The following is a 27,106-nucleotide window of genomic DNA, read 5'->3' on the forward strand; positions in this document are numbered from 1 at the left end:
TAGGCTCCCGCTGCAAAATATATTTATTAGCAGCACTTAATTCTGTGAGGCTTCTATGACATCCATAAAAAGACCAGTTGCTACATGTATATATCATTTCCTGCCATTTTCAAGGACAGGTGCAAGGGTTTGATGTGACTCAAGTGTCTTTTTTTTTTTCTTCTTCGACACATTCTAATTTTCAGTTCCTCTCGTCTCTGTTACAGACGTATAGATAGCTCTGTAATGGAGCCTGATGAATGGCTGTGATAAAGCGCACAGAAGCCAGCCAGGTGTCTCTGCTAGATAGCTCTCGTCAGCCGGAGACATTCTCAAGGAATCTCTGCACGATTCCCAACTCTGATATCTCTGTTGGAAACGCAGAAGCAAGGCAATTTGCAACAAGGAATCGGATCCATTTTAGCGCCCGAAGTCAGACGACCATTGAGTTTTGAAGTTATTGTCGTCGTGGAGAGAGACCTGAGGGAACAAATTGATGAGAACATTCAGCCAATCATATGTGATATGGGAACACCAGGGAAAGAATTGACTAGAAAAGAAACACAATTCATAATTCTTTCTAAAGGAGCTCATGCCAAATAGCAGCAGATTGTGAAAATGACCATAATTAGGACTTATTTTAACAGCAGAAACTTAATAGTGTCACTTTGACTGCTGTGCTGCCGCCGAAGATGATCATTAAAGAGTGCCAGTTTGCTGACATCTCGCTTTCTCTTGTGTAATATAGCAAATATTTTCAAACCAGTTTATCTCATTTAGAAATCAATCTAAAAATATTCCGCTTATGGATCTTCAATCATTTTGAAGGTAAAATTATGAAAATATACAAATCCAATATTTCAGTTTCTTTTATTACATTTCCCGGTTGGCCAGTTTGTTTCCTTATATTTACTTATGTCTGATCTTCATTTCAATCTGTTCTTGTAGTCACAGATTGATAAATCTAAGGCTTTCCTCTTTTGTTACAATATATTTTCTCTTTCTTTTTATACTTCTCCTTGTCATGTGGGCAACTAGCAATTGCTGGGGCGCCATGAAATTGACTGCCCTTTAGTGCAGGAATTTTCATCCATTTTGGGTGCGTTCACACGAACTTGTGATTTCCGAGGCCAGTGACGTCCACAGTTGAAGGCATTGTTTGGCATCATGGAAAGGTGCAGGGGCAAAGTGCCACTGACATTAGATCTGTTTGGTCCACAAAACAGATGAAACTGGAGCATGTGCACTAGCACTTCATCTTGCGTTCATTTAAGCATAGCTTGTCATAAATGTCTACAAAGGTCTCTTCTGCCATCTAGATCCACTACCTGGCCTCTCCTTTTGACAGAAAGCCACATGCAGCTGCTATCCATACATACATTGATTGCTGCATAAGTAAAAAAAATAGATATAAAAATGTTGCATAAGGCTAGGGCTACACAGCGAGTCTGACCAAGCTCGGAACAGTTGCATGACCAAATATATTTGTGTGTCTTGCTGTGCCCAAAAATTCAACAGGTTAGGATTTTTTGCGTTAGATGCAGGGCACGGTTTGCAGTGCAACTTCATTGACAACCTTAGGTTTGATGACACATTGCAACACTGTGAACTTAATGTTGCACATCACATGCTGCCTTGTAGCTACAGTCTAAAAATTGCACAACAGTTGACGAGTAGGAAGCAGCTGAAAGAGTAGAAATCCATGGTGCCTCAGTATTACGTTATGGTAAAATCGTAGTATTACTATGGCTCTCATTGCATCGTTACTTTCTGAAAATAAATAGTTGTGAGCAATCTTGCTGATGGCTTAATTGTCCTTTAAGAGTTGAACAAAAAGATTTGCAGGGCCCTCGACAGTTTTCTGTAGTCACCAGACCAAAGCACCATGAACCTCCTACTACCTGCACTATCATTGCCACCCCTTTTGATTAGTAGACCCCCATTATCTCATGCATGTGTCATGCTGGAACATAGTGATGTTGGAGGACCTACTAGTCAGGTCAGCTGCTGGGGATGCCAAAGATAGTGGTGAGTCTATGAAAGTGGTCACTGGACCAAGGTCTTAAAAATATTTTTGCTCTATTGGACAAACTTGCAACGTCTCTCAATAATTTTACATCCCATAGGAAGACATGGACGTTTGGCACCAATGGTGTTGCAGTGAAGCTCTGTTGAAGCCATTTTATCAACATTTTTTGCATAAATAGCACAATGTTGCAGTTATAAAACCTAAAAGCCATTAGTAACATCTTAAAGTGTTTCTCTGTTTATGCTGTGATGATTCCTCAATCTTGGCATTTCTTTTATAGTTTGGCTTTGCACCCTCGTAAGGAAATCTTGGTCACCGCCAGTGATGACCGTCTTTGGAAGATGTGGTCCATTCCCAGTGGGGAGATAATCATGACCGGTGAAGGGCACTCTGATTGGCTTTCTGGCTGCTGCTTCCACCCACAGTAAGCTAATATTTTTATCCTAATTAAAGGTGGTAACATCTAAATGATATTTATGTGTTGTACTCTACAAGAGATGCCAAAATGCAATTTTCAGCGCTCAACACAATGTAATGTAGTGTCATGAGGTTGGAAGTGTTGAGCAAATGAGAAAGTGCTTTAAGAGTCAGGCTGCATGTGAAATCTAGGCAACAAGTTTAAATCTATTTACAGCTGAATTCTGTTAGTAATGGTCGAAGGAAAGCAGTAAATTTCATCTGCATAGTTCACTGTTCCTGTATCGCGTCTTTGACAATTCAGTTTCTTTCAAGGTTAGCCAAAGCTTTGTGTTTAAGGACAGCCTTGTGCCTGGTTTGATAACGTTGCTATGTCTGAAGACCCTGATTCCTGGGTAACCCTAAACCAGTTCATGGAATAATGATGATAATAATAATATCAAATATTTGTTTCCAGGGCCTTTCCTTCTGAGATGTGGCCAGGACAGTAATGTTAATTGGGTTTTCTAGCAGATGATATATCGGGAGATCAGCACAGACATGATCCATTAGCAGCCAGTCGCAATGCTTGAAGTCCTTTCTGCCCTCAATAATCCCCGGTAACCTTCATGCCACATAGTCTTACTATCATCTCGGGGAGGTATTTACCACAGATATTGACTCAATCAGTGTAAAATATAGAAAGGTAAAGAACAATTTAGCGCAGTTTGGTGTATATACACGTTCCTACCACACATCCCTTCCTTTACTTGTGAGATGAAATACTGCATTGGAAAATAAAACGCAGCTTGTAGAAGAGAATTTTAATCAGATTTTGCTAATACATTGTTTCCATGGTGTCCAGGGACCACAGTACACAGAGATGAGGAGGATTTTCTCATTAGAGGGCTTGGCGTAGCTTTATACTGTGCTCTTTAATTATGAGAATACGACCTAAACCTTTGTTTCTTCATACATAATAGAGTTGAGCGTTGTTCTACTCGAACTGTTCGCCAATCTCAAATTCGAGCTGTTTTGGGCGGTGTTCGAGCCGTTCGGCGAACACGAACAATTTGAGAAAAATTCGGCTGTTCGAGGTTATGTTCGATAACTGTTCGTGCACCAAAATCATAACTGGATTTTTTCTCAGTAATGATGAAAATTAATGTTAATACGCAGTTTGAGTGTACAGCGGGGTGGGGGGAGGGGCAGGGGATGGATCTCTGCAGGAACAATGAAGATCTCCATTTTTTTTTCTCTTTCCCGCATTTGCAGTGGGGAGGTGCAATCTGTCAGCCTATCAGCAGCGCACACACGGAGCAAAGTGCTTTTTTTCACACAAGCAAGGGCATGTGTCATTGGCAGTGTATGTCACATGTCCTTGCCCTATAAGACCAAGCCATTTTCCCCGTCGCCACCATTTTCTCACTGCTGCAGCTGCGTGTTAGACGGCACTGCTGTTGCTGTGTGCGCTATACCTTGTTAATTTCAAGCCAATTTTCGCACAAATCTACAGATAGCTTGGGAGTAGGGAATAGTTGTGATTGCAGTCCTTTTAAGGACTAGGTTACAGCATTTCCTACGACTTTTATCAGGCAGGTCTGTGCTCTTAAATAGATAGATTGTGGGAGTAAAGACTAATTGTAATTGCAGTCCTTTTCAGGACTAGGTTACATCAGTTCCTATCAGTTTTTGCCAGGCAGGTCTGTGCCAGTGCTGTGCAAGTTTTTTTCACAGCATTTGGCTGAATCTAGCAAAGCTAATCCTTTTTGGCCTATTGCAGAGTGTGTTAGTCAGTGGAGTAGCCTATCTGTGTTGCAAGATATACCACCTGTGTATAGAATACCAATTTTTTTACTGCACCTAGTGAAGTAAAATCTTTTGGGCATAGCATCATTCTATTAGTCCATCTATACTGACCTCCATCAGGTTGCAAATTGAATATAATTTTTTTCTGCATCTAGCTCTGAAAAAATATTGGGCTTCTAGCTGTGTGTGGGTCTTGTTCTATTAATCCATCTATACTGACCTCCATCAGGTTGCAAACTGAATATAATTTTTTTCTGCATCTAGCTCTGAAAAAATATTTGGCCTTCTAGCAGTGTGTGGGACTTGTTCTATTAGTCCACCTATACTGACCTCCATCAGGTTGCAAACTGAATATATTTTTTTCTGCATCTACCTCTGAAAAAATATTGGGCTTCTAGCTGTGTGTGGGACTTGTTGTATTAGTCCATCTATACTGACCTCCATCAGGTTGCAAACTGAATATATTTTTTTCTGCATCTACCTCTGAAAAAATATTGGGCTTCTAGCTGTGTGTGGGACTTGTTGTATTAGTCCATCTATACTGACCTCCATCAGGTTGCAAACTGAATATATTTTTTTCTGCATCTACCTCTGAAAAAATATTGGGCTTCTAGCTGTGTGTGGGTCTTGTTCTATTAATCCATCTATACAGACCTCCATCAGGTTGCAAACTGAATATATTTTTTTTCTGCATCTAGCTCTGAAAAAATATTTGGCTTTCTAGTAGTGTGTCGGACTTTCTCTATTAGTCCATCTATACTGACCTCCATCAGGTTGCAAATTAAAAATAATTTTTATCTGCATCTACAGTACCTCTGAAAAAATATTTGGGCTTCTAGCTGTGTGTGGGACTTGTTGTATTAGTCCATCTATACTGACCTCCATCAGGTTGCAAACTGAATATATTTTTTTCTGCATCTACCTCTGAAAAAATATTGGGCTTCTAGCTGTGTGTGGGACTTTTTGTATTAGTCCATCTATACTGACCTCCATCAGGTTGCAAACTGAATATATTTTTTTCTGCATCTACCTCTGAAAAAATATTGGGCTTCTAGCTGTGTGTGGGTCTTGTTCTATTAATCCATCTATACAGACCTCCATCAGGTTGCAAACTGAATATAATTTTTTTCTGCATCTAGCTCTGAAAAAATATTTGGCCTTCTAGTAGTGTGTCGGACTTTCTCTATTAGTCCATCTATACTGACCTCCATCAGGTTGCAAATTAAAAATAATTTTTATCTGCATCTACAGTACCTCTGAAAAAATATTTGGGCTTCTAGCTGTGTGTGGGACTTGTTGTATTAGTCCATCTATACTGACCTCCATCAGGTTGCAAACTGAATATATTTTTTTCTGCATCTACCTCTGAAAATATATTGGGCTTCTAGCTGTGTGTGGGACTTGTTGTATTAGTCCATCTATACTGACCTCCATCAGGTTGCAAATTGAATATAATTTTTTTCTGCATCTAACCCAGCCAATAGTTTTGGCCTAATACCACAGTTTGGCCACTCAGCTCTGCTCGGTTACCATCCATTGTTTTTTTGTGCAAACAACTCCAGAGTTGTGAATTAGTTAACCACCAAAATGAGTGGAAAAAGGCCTGCTGCTGGTGGAAAGGGGAATAGGCGTGTTGGGAAGGGGAAAAAAGGTTGTGTCCGTGGGGTAGGTGTTAAAGCAACAGTAACATCTGCAGAAGAAAGACCATCTTCCAGCCAAACTAAAATGTCTACTTCTTTTAGCGGACAATGTGATACGATCCCTTTCTTACGGCCATGCCAATCGCTACAAATTCCAGATGAGGCACAAAAACAGCAGGTGCTTCAACGGATATCAAGTGCTCCTTTAAGTGGGCTCTCCTCCACATCAACTTCAACATCACAAATACTCCAGTCCTCAAAGGTGTCACCCAAATCGCACTTGCTTCCTCACAGCTCCCAAATCTCCAGCTGCCCGTCTGAGTATGAGGTAGAACAGATGGTTGAGTCTGCAAAGCTGTTTACTCATACTATAGCCTGGGAATCAGAGGTCGACTCCAGCGCTTCTGTGAATCCAGACGAGGAAATGATCTGCACTGATGCCCAGAATCTTTATGAGTCGGATCCAGGACCAGACGCAGAAGGTTCTGACCATAATGTAGACCCTCATTCCCAAACTGTAACTCCTGTTGGTGGAGACAATGAGGAAGACGATGATAAGACTCAAATACCTGATTGGAGCGACAACTTTAGTTTTTTGTCAGGGCAGGAACAGGTTGGCTCTGAGGACGACGGGTGTGATAACACACAGGGTGATGATGATGAGGTTGGAGATCCCACTTACTGTCAACCCACAGTCAGCCAAGAGATGAGGTCAGCAGAGGAGGTGGAGGAAGATGCTAGTGACGACGAGGTCAGGTTGCGCCTTCCTGGACAGAGACGTAGTACTGGAAGCACGTCAACAACTGCATCCTCAAACACAACTCTGCCTCTCACCACAAGTCGTGGTGGCTCTTCAGGTCGCATGGGTGCTAAGCCTTGCATAGCCTGGGCATTTTTTCAGATCGATAAAGATGACCCAACTCGTGTTATCTGTAACATTTGTCAGCAAAAGCTAAGTAGAGGCCAAAAAATACATAGTTTGAGTACTTCATGCATGAACCGGCACATGGACATGAAGCATAAGTTGCAGTGGGAAGCTCAGTGTGCTACAATGCGGCCTAGCCGGCCGGGCCAACCACCGTCTGCCATATCTTGTGCATCCGCGGCCTCTTCATCCTCTGTGACTGGGGGGACAGCAGTCACACCTGTTTTGGGGCGCAGACCTGCCACCTCTTTACCCGCAACAGCCAGCGTGATTGGCAGGTCATCATTTTCTTTGGAGGTGGGAACACCAGCTGGTGTTGAGCGCTGTCCGACATCGATAGCACCACCTTTGGATCAAGGCAACCTAACATGTCCGCCTGCATCTTCCTCACAGACCGGCAGTTTGCCGGGGACACCCTTATCAACCCCGTCTAAGCACAATAGCCAGCCCTCGGTCCCTCAGATGTGGACAAGTAAAAGACCATTTCCTCCTAGCCATGAGAAAGCTAAGAGGTTGAATTTCACCATCTGCAAGCTCTTGGCTACAGAAATGCTGCCTTTCCGCCTGGTGGACACAGAGGATTTTCGAGACCTTATGTCCGTCGCAGTGCCCCAGTACCAGATGCCCAGTCGGCACTACTTCTCAAAGAAAGGTGTGCCTGCGCTCCACCAGCATGTCGCACACAACATCACCGCTTCTTTGAGAAACTCTGTGTGTGACAGGGTGCATTTCACCACAGACACTTGGACGAGTAGGCATGGACAGGGGCGTTACATGTCGCTGACTGGGCACTGGGTAACTATGGTGACAGCAGGACAAGGGGCTGCTGTCCAAGTCTTGCCGTCCCCACGAGTTGTGCGTCAATCCTCTTTATGTCAAAGTTCCTCCACTGCTTCTGCCTCCTCAACCTCCTCTCGGTCTTCCACCTGCACCCAAAGCCTGTCTGGTCATGCCACAAGCTTTCTAACTGCGCAGAAGGGATCCTGCACACCTCCTTACTATGCTGGCAGTAGGGCTCAACGTCATCAGGCGGTTTTTACATTGAAATGTCTGGGAAATGTGAGTCACACAGCTGAGGAGTTGTGGTCAGCTCTGGAGAACCAATTTCATGAATGGTTGTCTCCACTGGACCTGAAACCAGGGAAGGCCGTGTGCGACAATGCTGCAAACCTGGGTGCGGCCCTTCGCCGGGGCAATGTCACACACGTGCCTTGTATGGCTCACGTGTTGAACCTGGTTGTCCAGCAATTTTTAACCCACTATCCCAGACTAGATGGCCTTCTGCAGAGGGCACGGTCGCTGTGTGCTCACTTCCGCCGTTCGCATCCCGCAGCTCAGCGACTTACATCTCTACAGAAGTCGTTGGGCCTGCCACTTCACCGGCTAAAATGCGATGTGCCTACCTGGTGGAATTCAACTCTGCACATGTTGCAGCGACTGTGGCAGCACCGACAAGCCCTGGTGCAATACGTTCTGACGTATAGCCTGGGCCAATGAGATTCAGAGGTGGGGCAAATCACGCTGGAGGAGTGGTCTCAGATCAGGGACCTATGCACCCTTCTGCACAGTTTTGAAATGGCGACGAAGATGTTTAGTGCTGACGATGCCATTATCAGCATGACTATTCCGGTGATTTACATGCTGGAGCACATGTTAAACAGAATTCGGAGTCAGGTGGTGGCACAAGAGGAGGTGGAGGAAGTAGAGGAGGAGGAGTTGTATGCGGAAGGGCTAACATCTGCAAGGTCCAGACGGTCGGCAGCACCAAGGCGGCAGGCATGTGAGGGTGGGGGAGATGGTTTTACCAGGGCGCATGGTAGCAGCCAAACTAGTGAGGAAGGTGCAGGAGCCCAGGAAGAAGTGGAGGACGAACTGATGGAAGACTCATCAGATGAGGGAGACCTTGATCACATTTCTGTTGTGCGAGGTTGGGGGGAGAGGACAGAGGAAGGAAGCATGATTGTTACCTCGCCACCAACACAACAGGGACTTGGTGCTCCTGGATGCGCAACACACATGAGTGCCTTCTTGCTGCACTACCTGCAACATGACCCTCGAATTGTGAGAATTAGAAATAATCCTGACTACTGGGTTGCCACACTGTTAGATCCCCGGTACAAAAGTAAATTTGCAGAAATTATTCCTGCCATAGAAAGGGATTCACGCATGCAGGAGTATCAGCAGAGACTGTTGCAGAATCTTACATGTGCTTTTCCACAAAATACCAGTGGTGCACGTAGTGAATCTCACAGTTCCAACTTGCCAACCGTGGGACCGTCAAGTGTTCAGCACTCAAACCGTAACAGAACCACAGTATCTGCTGGTAACATCAATTTTGCGGAATCATTTCACCACTTTTTTAGCCCATCCTTTGCAAGGCCACAGGAGACAAGAAGTCTGACACATAGTCAACGCCTAGAGACGATGGTACAGGAGTATCTCCAAGTAAACATTGAAGCCACGACTGTGTCACTGGACCCTTGCTCTTTTTGGGCTTCCAATCTGGATAAATGGCCGGAGCTAGCCACTTACGCCTTGGAGATCTTGTCATGCCCCGCAGCCAGCGTTCTGTCTGAACGTGTGTTCAGCGCTGCTGGTGGTGTGCTGACAGATAAGCGCACGCGGCTCTCCACTGATAATGTAGACAGACTCACGTTCATAAAGATGAACAAATCATGGATCCGAAACGACTTTTCTACCCCTGTGTCATCCTGGGGAGAGTAAAAGCTTGATGATTGGTTAAAATCACCCTACCAACCGTTTTAAGCTTTCAAATTACTAATCATGTTTATCTGTATCTTGACTGGAAAATAATTTGGGCTTTGTAGCAGTGTGCAGCACTGATCCTATTAGGCCATCTATACCAGAGGTCCCCAACCTTTTTTGCACCAGGGACCGGCTTTAAGCAAGACCAGTTTTCCATGGCCCGGTGGGGGTGGGGGCGGGGCTTTGGTCATATGGGGGTGGGGTTATGGAGGGGTGGAGCTTAGTGCATACTTATCATATAATTATGACATTTATAATGAGAATGTGATTCAACTTACCATAGGTTCAGAATGAGTGGGAGCACCAGGCTTGTTTCCCTGGATCAGTGGGAGCACTGGGCTTGTTTTCCTGCAACAAGACGGTCCCATCTAGGGGTGATGTGAGACAGTGAAACCCGAAGTGTGTTCCTTATGTCCAGTCTACTCCGTAATCTCGTTTTTGCTGTTGTCATGGCAGAAAACCCAGTTTCACAAAGATAGGATGTTGGAAAAGGAAGCAGAGTTTTCAGTGCTTTGGTGGCGATCCCAGGATATTCAGCCTGGACTTTAATCCAGAATGTTGGGAGATTTGAAGTCTCAAACATACTTTTAAGGATACCATCATTTGCAATCTCAAGCAGTTGGTCTTCTTCAAGCACGGACAAGGTCGATTCACCTGGCTTGTTCACAAATGGGTTGCGAATCCATTCCTTCCTAGTTCGTGGGTCTTTTGTGGTCGGACAATAGTGCTCAAACTCTTCTGAAAGCTGAGATAGGTGATCATGCACCAGCTGGGAGAATGAAGGCTCAGGCTCGGTCTCTTCCAAAATTCCTGCTAATGTTTGAAACATGTCAAATATCCCTGTTCTCACTCGCCGTCCCCACATTTCCAGTTTGGCTTTAAATGCAGCAACTTTATCTGCCAACTTGAAGGCAGTTGTCATTCTCCCCTGAAGTGACAGATTAAGTTCGTTCAAAAAGTTGAATATGTCACATAAGTAAGCAAGTTTTGTGACCCATTCCTTACTACTGAAATGTGCTGCAAGTGGCGATTCTTTTTCTAAAAGAAATCTATAAAGCGGGTCTCGTAACTCAAAAACTCTGGCCAGTGCTCTACCTTTAGAAAGCCATCTGACTTCTGTGTGTAGGAGAAGACGTTTGTGCTCCGCGTCCATCTCCTCACAGAGCTGCTCGAACAGACGTGAGTTAAGGGCATGTGCTTTTATGTGATTAATAACTTTAATCACATCTTGCAAAACGCTGTTAAGTTCAGGTGACATTTTTCGGCTTGCCAGCATTTCTCTATGGATGACACAGTGCGTAGAGTCGCATTCAGACGCAACCTCTTTGACCCGGGTAGTTAAACCAGAAAGCCGTCCAGTCATGGCAGCTGCTCCATCTGTGCATATACCGACACAAAATGACCAGTTTAGGTTTCCTGATATGTAATCATCCAAAGACTTGAATAGTTCTGCACCTGTGGTGTTGGCTGGCAACAATAATGCACATAACATATCCTCATGCACATCCTCCTGAAAAATATATCGCACATAAACCAGCATCATTGCCTTGTTGTCAACGTCAGTAGACTCGTCAACTTGGATTGCGTACCATGGTGACGAATTAATCCTCTCCAACAATTGTACCTCGATGTCTTCTGCTATTTCATTAATTCGTCTACTGACAGTGCTCGCTGAAAGAGGAACCTGTGCCACTTTTTTAACCGCAGCCTCTCCTAAAAGTTCCTGGCAAATGTCCTTAGCGGCAGGCAGGATCAACTCTTCACCAATAGTGAAGGGCTTCTTAGCCTTGGCAATGCGGTTAGCCACTAAGAATGATGCTCTCAGAGCAGACACATTTGTTGATGTGGTGGCCTTCAATAATTGCTTCTGTCCTTCGTGTTCGCGTTTTTTTCTTTCAAAAAACTCCAAAGGCTTGTCTTTTGATGCAGGGTGCTTGGTCTGTAAGTGGCGAACCAGTTTTGAAGGCTTCATGGCCTCGTTGGATAGCCGGTCGCCACATATCAGACAGAGTGGGCTTGGGGCATGTGAATTGCCAGTTGCGATGAACCCATAATTTAAGTAGTACTCATTGTATTTTCTTTTAAATGCAGCTTTCTTTTTTTTAGCAGTCATGGAGTCTTCATCTGTCTCATTGGGTCTTTCTTCCTTTTCAAAGAAGCTCTTCAGTGATGTTTGTTTTTTACTCATTTTACAAGGGTTAGAGGTGAAGGCGTAGTGGGCCCCTAACACAGAAAGATGGCTATTGCTACTGGAGACGGGCACTGATGATGATGACCACCACTACTGCTGCTACTGGAGACGGGCACTGATGATGATGACCACTACTGCTGCTACTGGACACAGCCACTGCTGCTATGAATTTTCACTGTTATTTGCTTTTTTCACTTTAACCAGAAAATCTGCTGCTGGGCCACATGACACCAGAACACAGCTACAGGAGTCATAAGGGTGGGACACCTGACGTCATATCTAGCTGCCCATTAGCATCCAGAGCCCCTCCCCCTCCAACTCGCAGCTAGCAGGAGGGGAAGGAGCGCTGGACACACATGACCTGCTTGTCCCTGCTCCTGCCTGAGCACATTCTGCGAGTAGCAGCACTGTACATTGAGTTTCAGTGTACAGCACTGCTACTAGCACTGCTATATGCACCAGACAGCGCTGTATGGGGAGGATGCTGGCGGGACCTCGGTGTACAGCGCTGCTAAGTAGCAGCATTGTACATTGAGCGTCAGTGTATACAGCGCTGCTGCTTAGCAGCGCTACACACTGAACACCGGTACCGGGAGCCGCATCACTGAAGCCAGTCTGCTGCCCCAGCACGCCCCACATAACATGTTCTGCCGGGGGCGTGTCAGTGAGGAGAGCCTGCCTCCCCACCCCGTCAGGAACACACCATGCTGTGCAGGAGGGCCGCGTCACTAAGACCCGCCCCGTGACGTACAACAGGTACCATGCTGTGCTGTGGAGGGCTGCGTCACTAAGACCCGCCCGACGCCCCACCCCGTCCTGCATAATGTTCTCTGCCGGGAGCTGCGAGCTGTCACGGCTATGGCAGAAAACATTATAAATCCACACAGAGCGAGCTCTGACCAGGCGCAGGGCCGCGGAGCTAGCTGTCAGCGGCGCCGCGGACCGGCTGAAAAACCCCAACGGCCCGGTCCTGGTCCGCGGACCGGTGGTTGGGGACCTCTGATCTATACTAAAGCTTCACCAGATTTAAAATTAAAAATAATTTTTAGCTGCATCTAGCCCGGAAAATAATTTTGGGGCTCCGAGATGCGCAAGACACATAAGTGCCTTCTTGCTGCACTACCTGCAGCATGACCCTCATATTGTCAGAATTCGAAGTAATCATGACTACTGGGTTGCCACACTCTTAGATCCCCCAAACTTTTCGATCAACCTTTTCATTTTAATAAAGACCAAAAAAATGGTCATTTTTGAAATTATAAGCATTAGCAGGTTGTTAGAAACTGAAATCAAACAGTTTTCAACTCAAAACTTTATTCTAGGTGATGTTACATTTTCACATAGGACCCCTTGTTCGAAAGGAGCTTCTGAACTCTCTCGTCCATTGAATTTGTCAGGTTTTGGATGGTTTCTGCTTCAATTGTTTTGCATGAGGACAGAATACCCTCCCAGAGCTGTTGCTTAGATGTGAACTGCCTCCCGCCATCATAGACACTCCTTTTAATGATGCTCCAAAGGTTCTGAATGGGGTAGAGGTCAGGGGAGCATGGGGGTCACACCATAAGTTTGTCCCCTTTTATGCCCATATCAGCCAGAGATGCAGATGTTTTATGTGCAGCATGAGATGGTGCATTATCATGCAGAAAAATGATCTTGCTGTGAAATACACGGTTCTTCTTCTTGAACCATGGCAGGAAGTGCTGTTTGAGAAAATCCACATACATTATGGAGTTCATCTTTAGCGCCTTCAGGGATCCTAAAGGGGCCGACAATCTCTCTCCCCATGATTCCAGCCCAAAACATTACTCCACCTCCTCCTTGTTGGCGCTGTAGCCGTGTTTGCGTGGGGTGTCCATCAACCAGCCATCCTCCACTCCATCCATCTGGACCATCGAGCGCTGCACGGCACTCATCCGTGAACAAAACTGTTTTGAAATCAGTCTTCATGTAATGTTTGGCCCACTGGAGCCGTTTCTGCTTGTGTGAAGTGGATAGAGGAGGTCGACAGGATGGCGTATGCACAGCTGCAAACCTCTGAAGGACCCTGCATCTTGTTGTTCGGGGGACGTTGGAGGCACAAGCAGCTTCAAAAACTTGTCTGCTGCTATGACAAGGCTTTTTTGCCGCTGCTCTTTCAACCTGACGTAATTGCCTGTAGGAAAGAGTCCTCAATTTGCCCTTATCAGCACGCACACGTGTGTACTGTGAATCAGCTACATACTTCTTGATTGCCAAGACACTTCATCCTGATCATCGCACAATGTTGATTGTAGTCATGCCTTGACCTATACACTCCACAATTTGTTGCTTCTCAGCAGCCGACACATCCTTTTTCTTTCCCATTTTGGCAGAAAATGTAGGCTGCTTAATAATGTGAGAGAGCCTTCTTAAGTAGTCTTGCCTTTCATTGGACACACCTGCCAAACTAATTAGCACAGGTGTCTGCAATTGCTTACAGTGATATAAAGAGCCCTGACACACATCACCATCAATGAGTTTAACTGACAAACAAACAAATTCTTCCCTTATCACTCCTAAACACTTTTTGCATAATAATTTGGAACGCAGTGTACATGTGCTTTTCCACAAAACACCAGCGGTTCACGTAGTGAATCTTACAGTTCTAACTTGCCAACCGTGGTCTGTATGGAGTTGTTCAATAAAGGGCCCAAAATTAAGATAACATAGATGGGAGAGGTCTCTATGAATAGGAATTCCTAAGTATTTGATACCCTGTGAGGGACAGGCAAAGGGAAAGTTGGACTAGATGGAATCCTATATGGATTTGGGGAGGGAGACATCGAGGGCCTCAGACTTCGCTGCATTGATTTTAAAATTTGACCATGTAACAAAGTGATCTATTTCAGCCATAACAGCAGGGATGGATATATGTGATTGAGTGATATATACTAGGACATCATCAGCAAATAGAGAGCACTTGTACTCGGTGCCTCCCACCTCAATCCACCTAATATTGGGGTTATGGCGAATTGATGAGAGCAGGTGCTCCGTCACTAGGATGTATAAGAGAGGGGACAGAGGACATCCCTGCCTTGTCCCATTGGTGATTGTGAAAGGTGATGAAAATGTTCTGACGCACCCCCTGGGCCTTGGGACACCCGGAGCCGGACCCTTTTTGGTGGATGCTGGTGGTTGTAGTCTTCGTGGCGGCGACCCGGTTCCGTTGCTCAGGGCGGTCAAACCAGTGGCGGAACTATTTATGTGGTTTTGATGTTTAAATGTCCGACTACGCCACCCGTGGATTGCGGTCAGAGTGAACCGCTGCTACAGGGCAGACCGCTGAGGCTGCTGTTGTGGGTGCAGCAGAGCGTAGCATAACTCCCCACGGGAGGAGTATAGCCTCAGGGCAGTGTATGCGGAGGATGGGGGTGATGGTGCAGGGCAGCAGCAGTAACGACACGGAGTCAGTGATGCAGTCCAGGGCCTTTACTCACAGTTCTTATTATCCAGACCACGTCTGCAGGTAACGGCTGCCCACGTCGTACTGTGCTCACCAGGTGAGGGGCTCAGACAACTCCCAGATAACTTTGGAGCACTTCACAGGACCCCCTTTGTGTGTCCTTTGTCTGGCCTTTCTTACCAACACTTCTGTCCGGCTGCCTCGGGCCTCCTCTTGGTAAACTTGGCGCCAGTTTCCCTGACCCTATGTGGTGCCTTCCTAGCGGGTGTAGCGAGGGGCTGCGCCACATAAAATGTCAGAGCCTCCGGTTTCTAGCTGAGGGTCGTTTCCTGCCTCCACTAGTTCGGGGACCGGTCTCCCCCTTTGGCCTGACCCCTCCACGCAGGTGGATTCGGGCGTGCGGTGGCGACTCGCCCGTCCGCACCCCTGGGATCCCTTCATTCCTCGTTCCTGGAGCCTTCTCCGCTCCTCTTCCTTCCTTCTCCCTCTTCCAGGCCTGGGCCTCTGTTACTAGGCCCGCCTCCGGAGCAGAGCTCATGCAGAGCCCCTGCTCCCTGCCACTTCTGCTCAGACTTCTCTGCACTGAACTAAGATGGTGCCCACCTTTTATACTCCCTTCTCAATGCACCCAGGAACTGCTTCCTCCCTGCTCCTGCACTACAGGGTTCCCCTTCCTCAGTGTTCCCTCCCCCCACTCCAGCCAGGGACAGGGACTGTCGTGCCCATCTCAGGGGCATATTGGTCGCCCTGCCCCACGGCAATGTGGTGTAATGCATGCAGGTGTCGGGTCCTGATCCACACTCCATCCTTACCTGAGAGTGAGATATCACACCTCTGGGTGAGGTGCAATACGTCTGTAGCAACTGAGCCCTCAGGGTGCTACAGTTCCATTTATCTTCAGCCTAGGTGACGTATTGCGATACAGGGCCGTGATTTTGGCTATAAAAGGGTCCCCTAGACCCCTACCCCAAACTTTTTAAGAGAATCATATATGGCGTGCCAGGAGACTCTATGGAATGCTTTCTCAGCATCCAACGAGAGTATCTAATTACAAATTTTTAACTGCATCTAGCCCAGGAAATACTTTGTGCCTAGTAGCAGTGTCTGCTAGTCAGCGAATTATCCCGGCTGTTAAGCAAGCTACACCACCTGTAGTTTAGACACTTAATTTTTTCAAAGGAAATGATTCGGGACCATGGGATAATTAGTGAAGAGCATCAGGAGGCACCCCAAGGTATAGGGGCTGGGACTGGCAGTAGGATGCCTTGCGGTGGACAGCCGAGCTCGATCCTTATAAAAGCTTTTTAACTGCAGCAGCTTTAGTGGACGCTACTGGAGCTGGAATTACGCGGCTGCTGGCATGAGACTTGCCCTCCAATAGATCCTTGTAAATGGATTTAAAGTGTATTCATTCAAATTAGAGAGACAATTTAAATTAAAAAGCTTAGAGCTGCCTCCACCACAGGGGGGCTCGCTCGACCCACCAGCGGACAGGCACCAGTATTGGGAGAGGGGGGCTGGCCGTCAGGGTTCACCGCGGCTCTGGCACAAACCCGGCGACACGGAGGTGGCACGGGCAGGAGCGGACTGGCCGTGTCGGCTTCTCACTTTTTGGATTTTAGAAGGGCATGACATGCCTATATCTGTGTCTCCCCCTCCTTTTACTCCTCCACCTCTTTTATTTTCGCATGACTATATGTACTTGTCACTTTTCCATGTGTTAGTTGTGTCTTCTGAGCAGTTTGTCAGCTTTTGGACACCTTTGAAGGTGTTTTCTATGTGTTTCTATGTGTTTTTGTTTGCCTGCCATTGGTTTTAACGGTGTTCGAAGGTGTTCGACGAACAGTTCGACGAACAGTTCGGCGAACACACGGGTGTTCGACGAACCGAACCGAACTCGAACACTACGGGGGTGGCTCAACACTAATACATAATACAAAAAAGAGAACATCGCTTTCATGTTTTCTTAATATCTTTTGAGTTCTGCATATGCTTTAACTGAATATGTTATTTCAATAGCTTTTTCCTAATTATTGTTCTTTAAAATAAATCAGTTATTAGCATTCAACCATTTTTTCCTTCAATGCATCTTAAAAAAACCAAAATTTAATTATATGCTCAAATGTGTACTTCCCTTACCCGATTACTGTAGCAACCCAGGATGCCTCATCTGCTCATTAATAGCTTCTATCTTCTGCCGTGAACATGTTGACTTGGCAAGTGTCTTTCCTTCTTTGGATGGCCACTTGAGTTGCCAAAGCAATCGGCAATCTTGGATGATGTTTATCCATGTCTGCCTATTTCAAGATAACCAGAGTTATTGCACCTTGCTTGCAGATTTAGGTGCATCCTTTGCTTATCTATTGTTCCAGTATATATTGAATTTATTAACGACCTTTGTCTTTTTCTTGGATTCCTGTCTAATCTTTTTGATTCGTTAGGTGGTTTTGAAGTTCAACTACTGGTATCAACTCCTGATCTTTTTTCTGACTGTGGTACCATCTCGTTCTCCAACTTGCTTTATCCTGACCATTGATCCTTTAGCATTTCCTGGCTATATGTTTTATTTTTAGAGTTCTTCAGTACATCTGCATGCAATCAGTGGCTTTGCTTAGAACCCTCTCAATAGGAAAGTTCATACCTCCTCGTTAAGCATGAAAACCAGGGACATTTTTAGATTCTGGATTTAATCTCACTAGCTTTAAACCAATTGTCACCTAGAACGTTCATTTTTCTTGTGCGAAACACAACAGACTCTCTCTCTATCATGATCCCTTGTATTGTCTGCAGAGTATCAGTAAAGGGGGAAACTTAACAAAAATTAGAAATTAAAACCATGATTGTATTTCTCACATTTGTTTGGCTGAAACTGTGATGACATGATATCAGAAGGCATGATGCCAGGATTAGGACTGTCTGCCTGAAAAAAGGGACCCAACAAATAGTAACCTGATCTATATTGCAAGACCCTTTAAAGGATTCTGATTTCATTTTCATGGTAGATCTCCTCATTACAGGTGGATATTTTCTGTACTATACCTTTTCCCTTTAACCATTGCTCCCAAAGAATTCTTGCCAGCAAAATCTGTGCAAAAAGAATTGATTCCTTCCAAGCATTGAATTTTACAGACAGCTATCTCTACCAAATCCCCTATACACAGAAACACTAAGCTCTGCTAAGAATTCCTAGGTTCCTTATGAGACCTGCTGCTTGACTTCTCTGGAAGCTGCTTATCTTCTTGCTAAACAAAAGGGTTGATTTTTGAAAGTTCACCTGCCAGATCCTTCTCTCCCCAGACTTCAACTGTGGGCGAAGAGCCGGGAGGCCCGCATACACATTAGATGGTTAGCTGATCGTGCCTAAATCAGCAGCTTTGGATAACTTTTCTCTAACGTATATGGGAACCTTTTACACAAATTGGTGAACAGTGAATAATGTTTGATATTCGAGATGAGCAGTCCATGATGATGGCCCATGGTGTAGGTCAATGCTGTCTGGCTGAGGCCAGGAGCTGTACGAATTTCCTTACCCTCTCGGATCCCAGGTTTGGCTGACAAATAGCCGGGCTGATGAGCCGTCACCTGCGTTCCACACAGATGCCTTCATGCCAGGCCAGCAAATCAAATATGGTGCTGGGGAACCTAAAAGCTCAGGAAATTCGCTCAACTCTTCTCCACAGCCAGAGAGCACTGACCTGGACCGTGGCCGGGATATTACTTATACATTGCACAAATAGTTGACTAACAAAGTAAACTCCAAATAACTTTGATGTCAGAGGTAAGAAGGTTTTCAGGGAAATTGATGGTCTGCCCTTAGAATGGACTCTCTATGTTTGATTGTTGAGAGGATGTCCTGAATATCTGTGATTTGCCCAAGCCAAACTGTTAACAATAACATTTACACTTTATAAATTCCTTAAAGCATGCCTTATTTCTGCTACTAGTATTTTTTGATTATATACCTCAACAATGATGGACAGTTAGATTCCAAAATATGTCCATATCATGAATAAAAAAAATATTTTGCTGTGAATATGAAGCCCTTAGGGTCACAGCAGTCAGTAGGAAAATAAAGACATCAAATGCTGCTAAATGTCATCACAAGGTTATGTTTCCTTAGCCTAAGTTAAACAAAGCTGCGTTTTTGCTGCATCTGAACTGTGAAGAGAGATTCACAGTATGACTTGACCTCACTATTTAAAGGTCCTATTCATCTACAAAGAGAGCCAAGGACAAGCAATTTTAGCTTTGGAGAACTTCATTGAATATGAAGACAGAAGTTAAATTCCCAACCACTTATGTCGGGAAGTTGCCAGATCTCTGTGGTCACAGTAGAAGGCAGCAGATAATTAATAGAAAGTGGAAGGAAGCCATTGTTTAATGAACAAGTAACATGTTACAAACCTTGTACCAAGAAAACAATCCTGTTACTTATCCTACACTGCATGAGATATAATTGAGTGGCCATAATTCTTTAATCTATGGTTGGAGCTCCATCTCTTCTTTAGTCCTTCCTAACCCTTATTTAACCATTATAGTAAAGTAATGGCAGTTCCAGGCTCAGTGCATTAATGAATATGCTTGGAAGTCCTTCACTGTACTATAATTGCCATTTTTGTAAAAGTAACTACCAGATCTGTCGCATGGCATAGTATTGCAAGTATTCTTAAATGGTGACCGGACTTCAAGTAAATTTTCAGAATAAGTTGTCCCTTGTGTGTATAAGAAGAATAACACTAGATTTGGCCATTATATTACTTGTATCCTGCATTTTCACACGTTTTCCCCTCTGCAGGCACTCACTCTATTTGCAATCCACCCTAAGCTGGTGGGAGAAGACTAGCTGCTTTGATGTCTTCTATACACAGCCCAGCACACAGAGAGGGATTCTTGCTCTTCAGTAGTTATTGAGCACACATGATAAGTAGCAGCAACATGGAGGAAATTACATAACAGTAGTGATCATTGTAGCTATAAATCCTGCTCTGTAGGAAGGTAAAATACTTGTTAGAAAGTTCAGCACAAGTTTTCTGTGTTTTAATATGCCTGTTTCCTCACTCTGCTCCTTTCACCTTCAACCCTCCCCTCTCCATAGAATATAATGGGGTGCATCACATGACACCACAGTGGGCTGGCAGTACTTCTTGTCTGAGCAAGGTGGATTTGGCTGTTTTTTGCAAAGTGGATAGTGAGTTCAGGAAGCAGGGTAGAGAGGAAAAAGTGTCTTATAAGTGGGAAAGGAAGCACATTTTTCTGATCAGATATATTACAAAGTTTGTGTTATTGATTTATGTAAAGTTTATTAAAAGTACTGTTCTCATTTATTAATATAATGCCAGGTAGCAACACAAAATCCAAATAGGCTTGTCACATGTGAATGTGAGCAACAGTCAATGCCAAAAGTGTTGGCACCCTTGAAATTGTTCAAGAAAATGATCTATTTCTCCCTGAAAGTTATTGCAAATACACGTTTTGTTATACACATGTTTATTTCCTTCGTGTGTATTGAAAAAATACAAAAAAACAGAGAAAAAAACGCAAATTGGACATCATTTCACACAAAACCTCAAAAATGGGCCAGACAAAATTGTTGGCATCTTTCCAAAATTGTGAGGAAACAGCTTTATTTCAAGCATGTGATGCTCATTCAAACTCACCCATGGCAAGTAACAAGTGTGGGCAATATGAAAATCACACCTGTAGCTAGATAAAAAGTGGTAACTCGATATTTGTATTGTGTGTCTAGGTGTGCCACACTAAGCATGGAGAACAGACAGAGGAGAAGAGAACTGTTTGAGGACTTAAGAACCAAAATCATTGAAAAATATCAACAATCTCAAGGTTACAAGTACAGCTCTAGAGATCTAGAGATGTTTTTTTGTCCACAGTGCACAACATAATGAACATGTTTACAACCCATGGCACTGTGGCTAATCTCCCTGGAAGTAGACGGCAGAGAGAAATTGATGAACGGTTGCAACACAGGATAGTGTGGATGGTGAATTAGCAGCCCCAATCAAGTTTCAAAAAATTCAAGCTGTCCTGCAGGCTCGGGGTGCATCAATGTCAGCGTAATCTATCTGTCAACATTTAAATGAAATTAAACGCTAAGGCAGAGGAACCAGGAGCTGAAACAGAAACGCTCACGTGCACCTGCGACGTCAGCATTGAGCGTCGGCCCCATGCTGACAAGTCATTGTGGCAGTGGCGCATAACAAAATGGGATTAGGCATGGCGGCAACATGTGTGTGTGGGGTTCCAGATGTGGTCTATTTACTAATGAGACATATCATATATATACTGAGCATTAGATTATTACACATTTACCTCCTGACGAAACTGCAGTGAGTGGTGCAGAGATTCTAGGCAGCTCCAGCTACATATCGTATGATTTACCATGGCTTCAGGTAATGGTGCATTCATCTATATGCATTAGAGACATTAATTTTACACTATGTTTTCTACCACTATTTGCTGGCCAGGCTTACTATTTAAATCATGGCTTTAGGCTATGTGCCCACGATGCAAAAATGCTGCATATTTTTTCCGCTTCTCCCTGGCAGGAAAAACACATGCGGATTTTACATGCATTTTTCCCACCAGATAGAAGCGTTTTTCAAGTGTTTTTGCATGCATTTCTGCATGCGGGTTATCAAGCGCTTTTCCAAGCGATTTTAGCATCACTTGGAAAGTGCTTGACAACTTGGTCACACTATACAAATCCATGCAACCGGCATGGATTTATATAGTGTGACCAAGTAATAGTTAAAAAAAAGAATAAGAATGGTGAAAAATAAAAAATAAAGATTATACTTACCTTCCGATGGCCCGTGGTCTCCTTCTCCGCTCCGTCCGGTCTCCCCGGTGTCTCACGGTGGTGTGAAGGACCTGCGATGACGTCATTGAGTCATGAGACAGGTCACGCGACCGCCGACGTCATGACTCAATGACGTGATGTCAGGTCCTCACACGACCGCGAGCCGCCCAACACACCGCACGCATCGCTGAGGAGGCCGGGGGACATCGGAAGGTAAGTATAATCTTTATTTTTTATTTTAAATTCTTTTTTTTACAGTTTCTATGGTACCCGAGTCTGGATGAGAGTCTCCTCTTCTCCAGGCCTGGGTACCATCCGCACATTGAATCGCTTCATATCCGCGTGTGCACATTCAGTGATGCGAATATGAAGCGTTTCAATGCAAGTCAATGGCGGTAAATACGCTGCGTGTCCGCAAAATTAATGGACATCCTGCATATTTTTCCGCAATGATAATCCGCAGCGGAAATTTCCGCAGCATGTGCACAGCACATGGGATTATCATTGGGGACCATGGGGCACGTATTACCAAGCGTTTTTTAAGCGTTTTTGCTGCTTAAATTCCGCAGCAAAATCGCTTGAAAAACGCATAGTGGGCACACAGCCTTAGGCTATGGTGCATTCATCTATATGTATTATTTGCTGGCCATGCTTACTATTTAAATCATGCTTGAGCATCCCAGGTATTCGGACTTATATGCATGTTTTGTTTTTGCATGTTATAGATAGATGCCAAATATACCAATTAGAGATTAAAGCGCTGGTCTGATGGACTACACCTGCTTGATGTTTCCTAGGTATTGTGGAATCCATCAGGCTTTATAATCATAGTTTGGTTTTTCTTTCCCTAACATGTGTGAAACTGTACCTGAGCTTTGGGATTGATTTATCAGTTCATTTAGCCTGTAAAAATTCTATCTACCATATGACATGTCATATATGGAGCTGCCTTTTTGTCTTTTTGTCTGTGTTATGTCGCACTGTACACTTTTTTGTATGTATTTTTTATAATATTTTTTATAATAAAGATATATTTTCTATATACTTCTTGGATCATATATTCCTTCATGATTCTTTGTAGGCTACATATATAGCTTTTGAAGGGATCCCCATTATCATATTTGAGGACCACTGTATTTATTTTTGGCTGAAACAGAGACATAACCACTGCTGAAACAGAGACATAAAAAAGCTAGGCTGCAGTTTGCCAAAATCTTTGTGAGTAAGCCAAAATCCTTCTGTGAAAGCGTCTTGTGGACAGATGAGAACAAGATAGAGCTATTGGGTAAAGCACATCATTCTACTGTTTACTCAAAACCAAATAGGCCTACAAATAAAAGAACAGAGTACCTACAGTCAAATATGATGGAGGTTCAAAAAAGTGTTCTGGGGTTGTTTTGCTGCCTCTGGCACTGGGTGCCTTGACTGTGTTCAAAGCAACATGAAATCTGAAGATTACCAAAGGATTTTGGGTCTCAATGTTGTGCCCAGTGTCAGAAAGCTAGGCTTGTTTCCTAGGTCATGGATCTTCCAGCAGGGCCATGACCCCAAACATACTTTAAGAAGCACCCAGAAATGGATGGAAACAAAGCACTGGAGAGTTCTGAAGTGGCCAACAATGAGTCCGGATCTAAATCCCATTAAACACCTGTGAAGAGATCTTAAAATTGCTGTTGGGAGAAGGTGCCTTCAAATATGAGATTCCTGGAGCGGTTTGCGAAAGAAGAGTGGTCCAAAATTCCAGTTGAAAGGTGTAAGAAGCTTGTTGATGGTTATAGGAAGCGATTAATTGCAGTTATTTATTCCAAAGGGTGTGCAACCTAATTTTAAGTTGAGGGTGCCAACAATTTTGTCCAGCCCATGTTTGGGGTTTTGTGTGAAATGATGTCCAGTTTGCCTTTTTTTCTCTGTTTTTTTGTGTTGTTCCTATTCAAACAAAGAAATAAACATGTGTATAACAAAACATGTGGAATTGAAATAATTTTATGGGAGAAATAATTAATTTTCTGGAACAATTTCAAGGGTGCCAACACTTTGGGCCTTGACTGAATGTGCTTACTGTCTGTAATTTCAACTGTTTAAACTGACATGAAAATTGAAATTAAAGGGATTTTCTGAGATTTTATAAAATATGCATAACCAATTGATTCCTGTAATGCAAACCAAAACCCCAGTGTTAATGTCAGGAGTGCTCACGTCCACAATGTACTATTGCTTGCACATACACATTTGTCCACTATGCAGCACCACTTGCAAAATCAAAATTTGTTTGCAAAAGTCTCAATACTTAAAGAGAATCTGTCACCAGTTTTTTTGCCACCTAATCTGAGAGCAGCATAATGTAGAGACAAAGACCCCGATCCCAGCTATTATACAGTAGTGTTCAAAATAATAGCAGTCCAAAATGACTGGCCAGATTAATCACCATTTTTGGTATAAATTATGTTACCACATGTCAAACAATTTACCAGTTGGTGCAGTAGATTCTAAGAAAACCAACAGACTCAGCATTCATGATCTGCATGTTTTTGAGTCTGTGTATTTGAATAATTAATTGAAAATGGGTGTGTTCAAAATAATAGCAGTGTGGAGTTCAATTTGTGAGGTCAATCATTTTGTGAAGAAACAGGTGTGAATCAGGTGGCCCTTATTTAAAGATGAAGACAGCACATGTTGTACATGCATTTCTCCTTGAAAGCCTGAGAAATATGGGTCGTTCGAGACACTGTTCAAAAACACAGTGTACTTTGATTAAAAAGTTGATTGGAGAGGATAAAACTTATAAAGAAGTGCAGACAATGATAAGCTGTTCAGCTAAAATGATCTTCAATGCTTTAAAATGGAAAGCAAAACCAGAGAGACGTGGAAGAAAATGGAAGACTACCGTTCAAATGGATCGAAGAATAGACAGAATGGCAAAGCCTCTGCCAATGATCAGCTCCAGGATGATCAAAGACAGTCTCAAGTTACCTATAAAGATTTTGTGCTTAACCCATGTTTTTGAACACACTGCTATTATTTTGAACACTACTGCATGTGTCACTTACTGGGCTGCTTCCAGTAGTTTTGATGTAATCACTGTTTATTTTATCAGCCAGAGATTATCACTATAGGACTAGTAAACCTGATGCTATGTAGTCCTGTATTAATGAAAGCACTGTATACCCCCACCCCTGATTGGCAGCTTTCTGCCTATGCACAGTGTACACAGAAAGCTGCCAATCAGTGGTGAGGGTGTGGTTGTATACATCAGTATTCAGAGAACTGGGAGATCCGCAGCGGGAAAAATAGTGATTTTATCAAAATGTCAGAATGCATCCCAGTAAGTGATACATGAGCTCTGCAGCCAATCAATGGTCGCTTAATCTTCAGATGTAAATAACATCCAGAGGTAGTCAGAAAACAGCAGCAACTGCCCAATCCTTCTGGATATCACTTTAATTCGAAGGATGTGAGAATGATGCAGCCCATTAGCATCTGCCGATTGGCTGCAGGGATCCTGCAACTTCCCTGGTGCCGACATCGCTGGAATGACACCAGAGTTGATTAGAGTCTTTTATTATTTTATACTGGCGATTGAGAAGGTGTTGTCCAAGTAGTGGATAACCCCTTTAAAGTGTCCATTCTTATCAGGGACCAACAAATTATAGGATTTCCTGATTATCCAGCCATTTATCAGAGATTATGGCTCTAATCCTCTATCTGGATATTTTGGAAGGCTTTCCTCCAAATTACTCAAGGATATTTTTATGGCATCCTGGTGCCTGATAACAACGCATCCTTAGACTCAGGTTCCAACATCACCCTTACCCCCTTTCCTTCTCAGCCTTATGTTTCAAAGTCTGTTCTTGATCCTGTCAATAGCTATTGCATGTTTAGAATATATACCATAATTTGCTCTTGTTATTAAAGAGTAACCTTTGTTTTATATTTAGAAATCAATAAGCATGTAACAATAAGAAACTTTGTAATACATCTAATTAGGCAAATTAGCTTCTTCCTCCTCCTGCACTGATTATTTATTCCTGAAATGCCTCTCCATTGAATACAGATTTTCCCATTACTCGGATAGGAGAGATGACAATTGGTGCTCATGTAGCGCCCCGAGGGTTCGGTCGCTACAGAGGTATTGCATCTCAACCAGATGTGCGATATCTCACTCCCAGGTAAGGATGGAGTGTGGATCAGGACCCTGACATCTGCATGTATTACACCACATTTCCGGGGGGCAGGGCGACCGATATGCTCCAAGTGGAGCACGACAGTCCCTGTCCCTGGCTGGAGTGGAGGGAGGGAACACCGAGGAAGGGGGACCCTGTAGTGCATAGGAGCGAGAGGGCGGTTCCTGGGTGCACTGTGAAGTAGGTATAAAAGGTGCTCCGGAGGCGGGCCTAGCCTGTGAGGCCCAGCCAGCACTGAAAGAGCAAGGAGAGAGGGTGGAGAGTAAGAGGAGAAGACAGGGAGCAGAGGCTCAGACCGAGCTCTGCTCCACAGGCAGGCCTGAGAGAGTGGCCGGAGCCTGGAGGAAGGAGAAGGAAGGAAGAGGAGCGGAGGAGGCTCAAGGAACGAAGGGACCCCAGGGGTGTGGACTGGCGAGTCGCCACCGCACGCCCGAATCTACCTGAGTAGGGGGGTCAGGCCAAAAGGGGGATACCAGTCCCCGAAACTAGTGGAGGCGGGAGAACTACCCTAAGCTAGAAACCGGAGGCTGTGACATTTTATGTGGCACAGCCCCTCGCTACACCCGCTAGGAAGGCACCACATAGGGTCAGGGAAACGGCACCAACGTTTACCCGAGAAGGCCCGAGGCAGCCGGACAGAAGCGAGGTCACTGGTGGGGTATGACAGGCCAGAGAAAGGACACACAAAGGGGGTCCTGTGAAATGCTCCAAAGTTATCTGGGAGTAGGCCGAGCCCCTCACCTGGTGAGCACAGTGCGACGTGGGACGTTATGACCAGCTGGAGTAACATGGATAAAGAACTGTAAGTAAATAGCCTGGACTGCATTACAGGACTCTGTATCGTTACTGCTGCTCCCGCGCACCATCACCCCCAGCATCCGCGCTCGCTGCCCTGAGGCTATACTCTTTCCGTGGGGAGTTATACTATCCTCTGCTGAACCCACAACACCAG

The 27,106-nt window shown here is 44.4% G+C and overlaps 1 protein-coding gene across 1 annotated transcript in view; it reads left to right on the top strand.

The window, feature by feature from the left end:
* The window catches only part of SPAG16 (sperm associated antigen 16), a 1,363,505-nt gene that overhangs the window by 619,222 nt on the left and 717,177 nt on the right, over window positions 1-27,106 (top strand). Inside the window, exon 11 of the mRNA XM_073646626.1 lies at window positions 2,289-2,432. Coding sequence (XP_073502727.1) covers window positions 2,289-2,432 — 144 coding nt within the window. The remainder of the gene's footprint in view (window positions 1-2,288; window positions 2,433-27,106) is intronic.

The sequence above is a fragment of the Phyllobates terribilis genome, unplaced genomic scaffold (assembly GCF_046119375.1).
Source record: "Phyllobates terribilis strain yellow unplaced genomic scaffold, ASM4611937v1 Scaffold_9__5_contigs__length_417890890, whole genome shotgun sequence".
NCBI classification, from domain to species: domain Eukaryota; kingdom Metazoa; phylum Chordata; class Amphibia; order Anura; family Dendrobatidae; genus Phyllobates; species Phyllobates terribilis.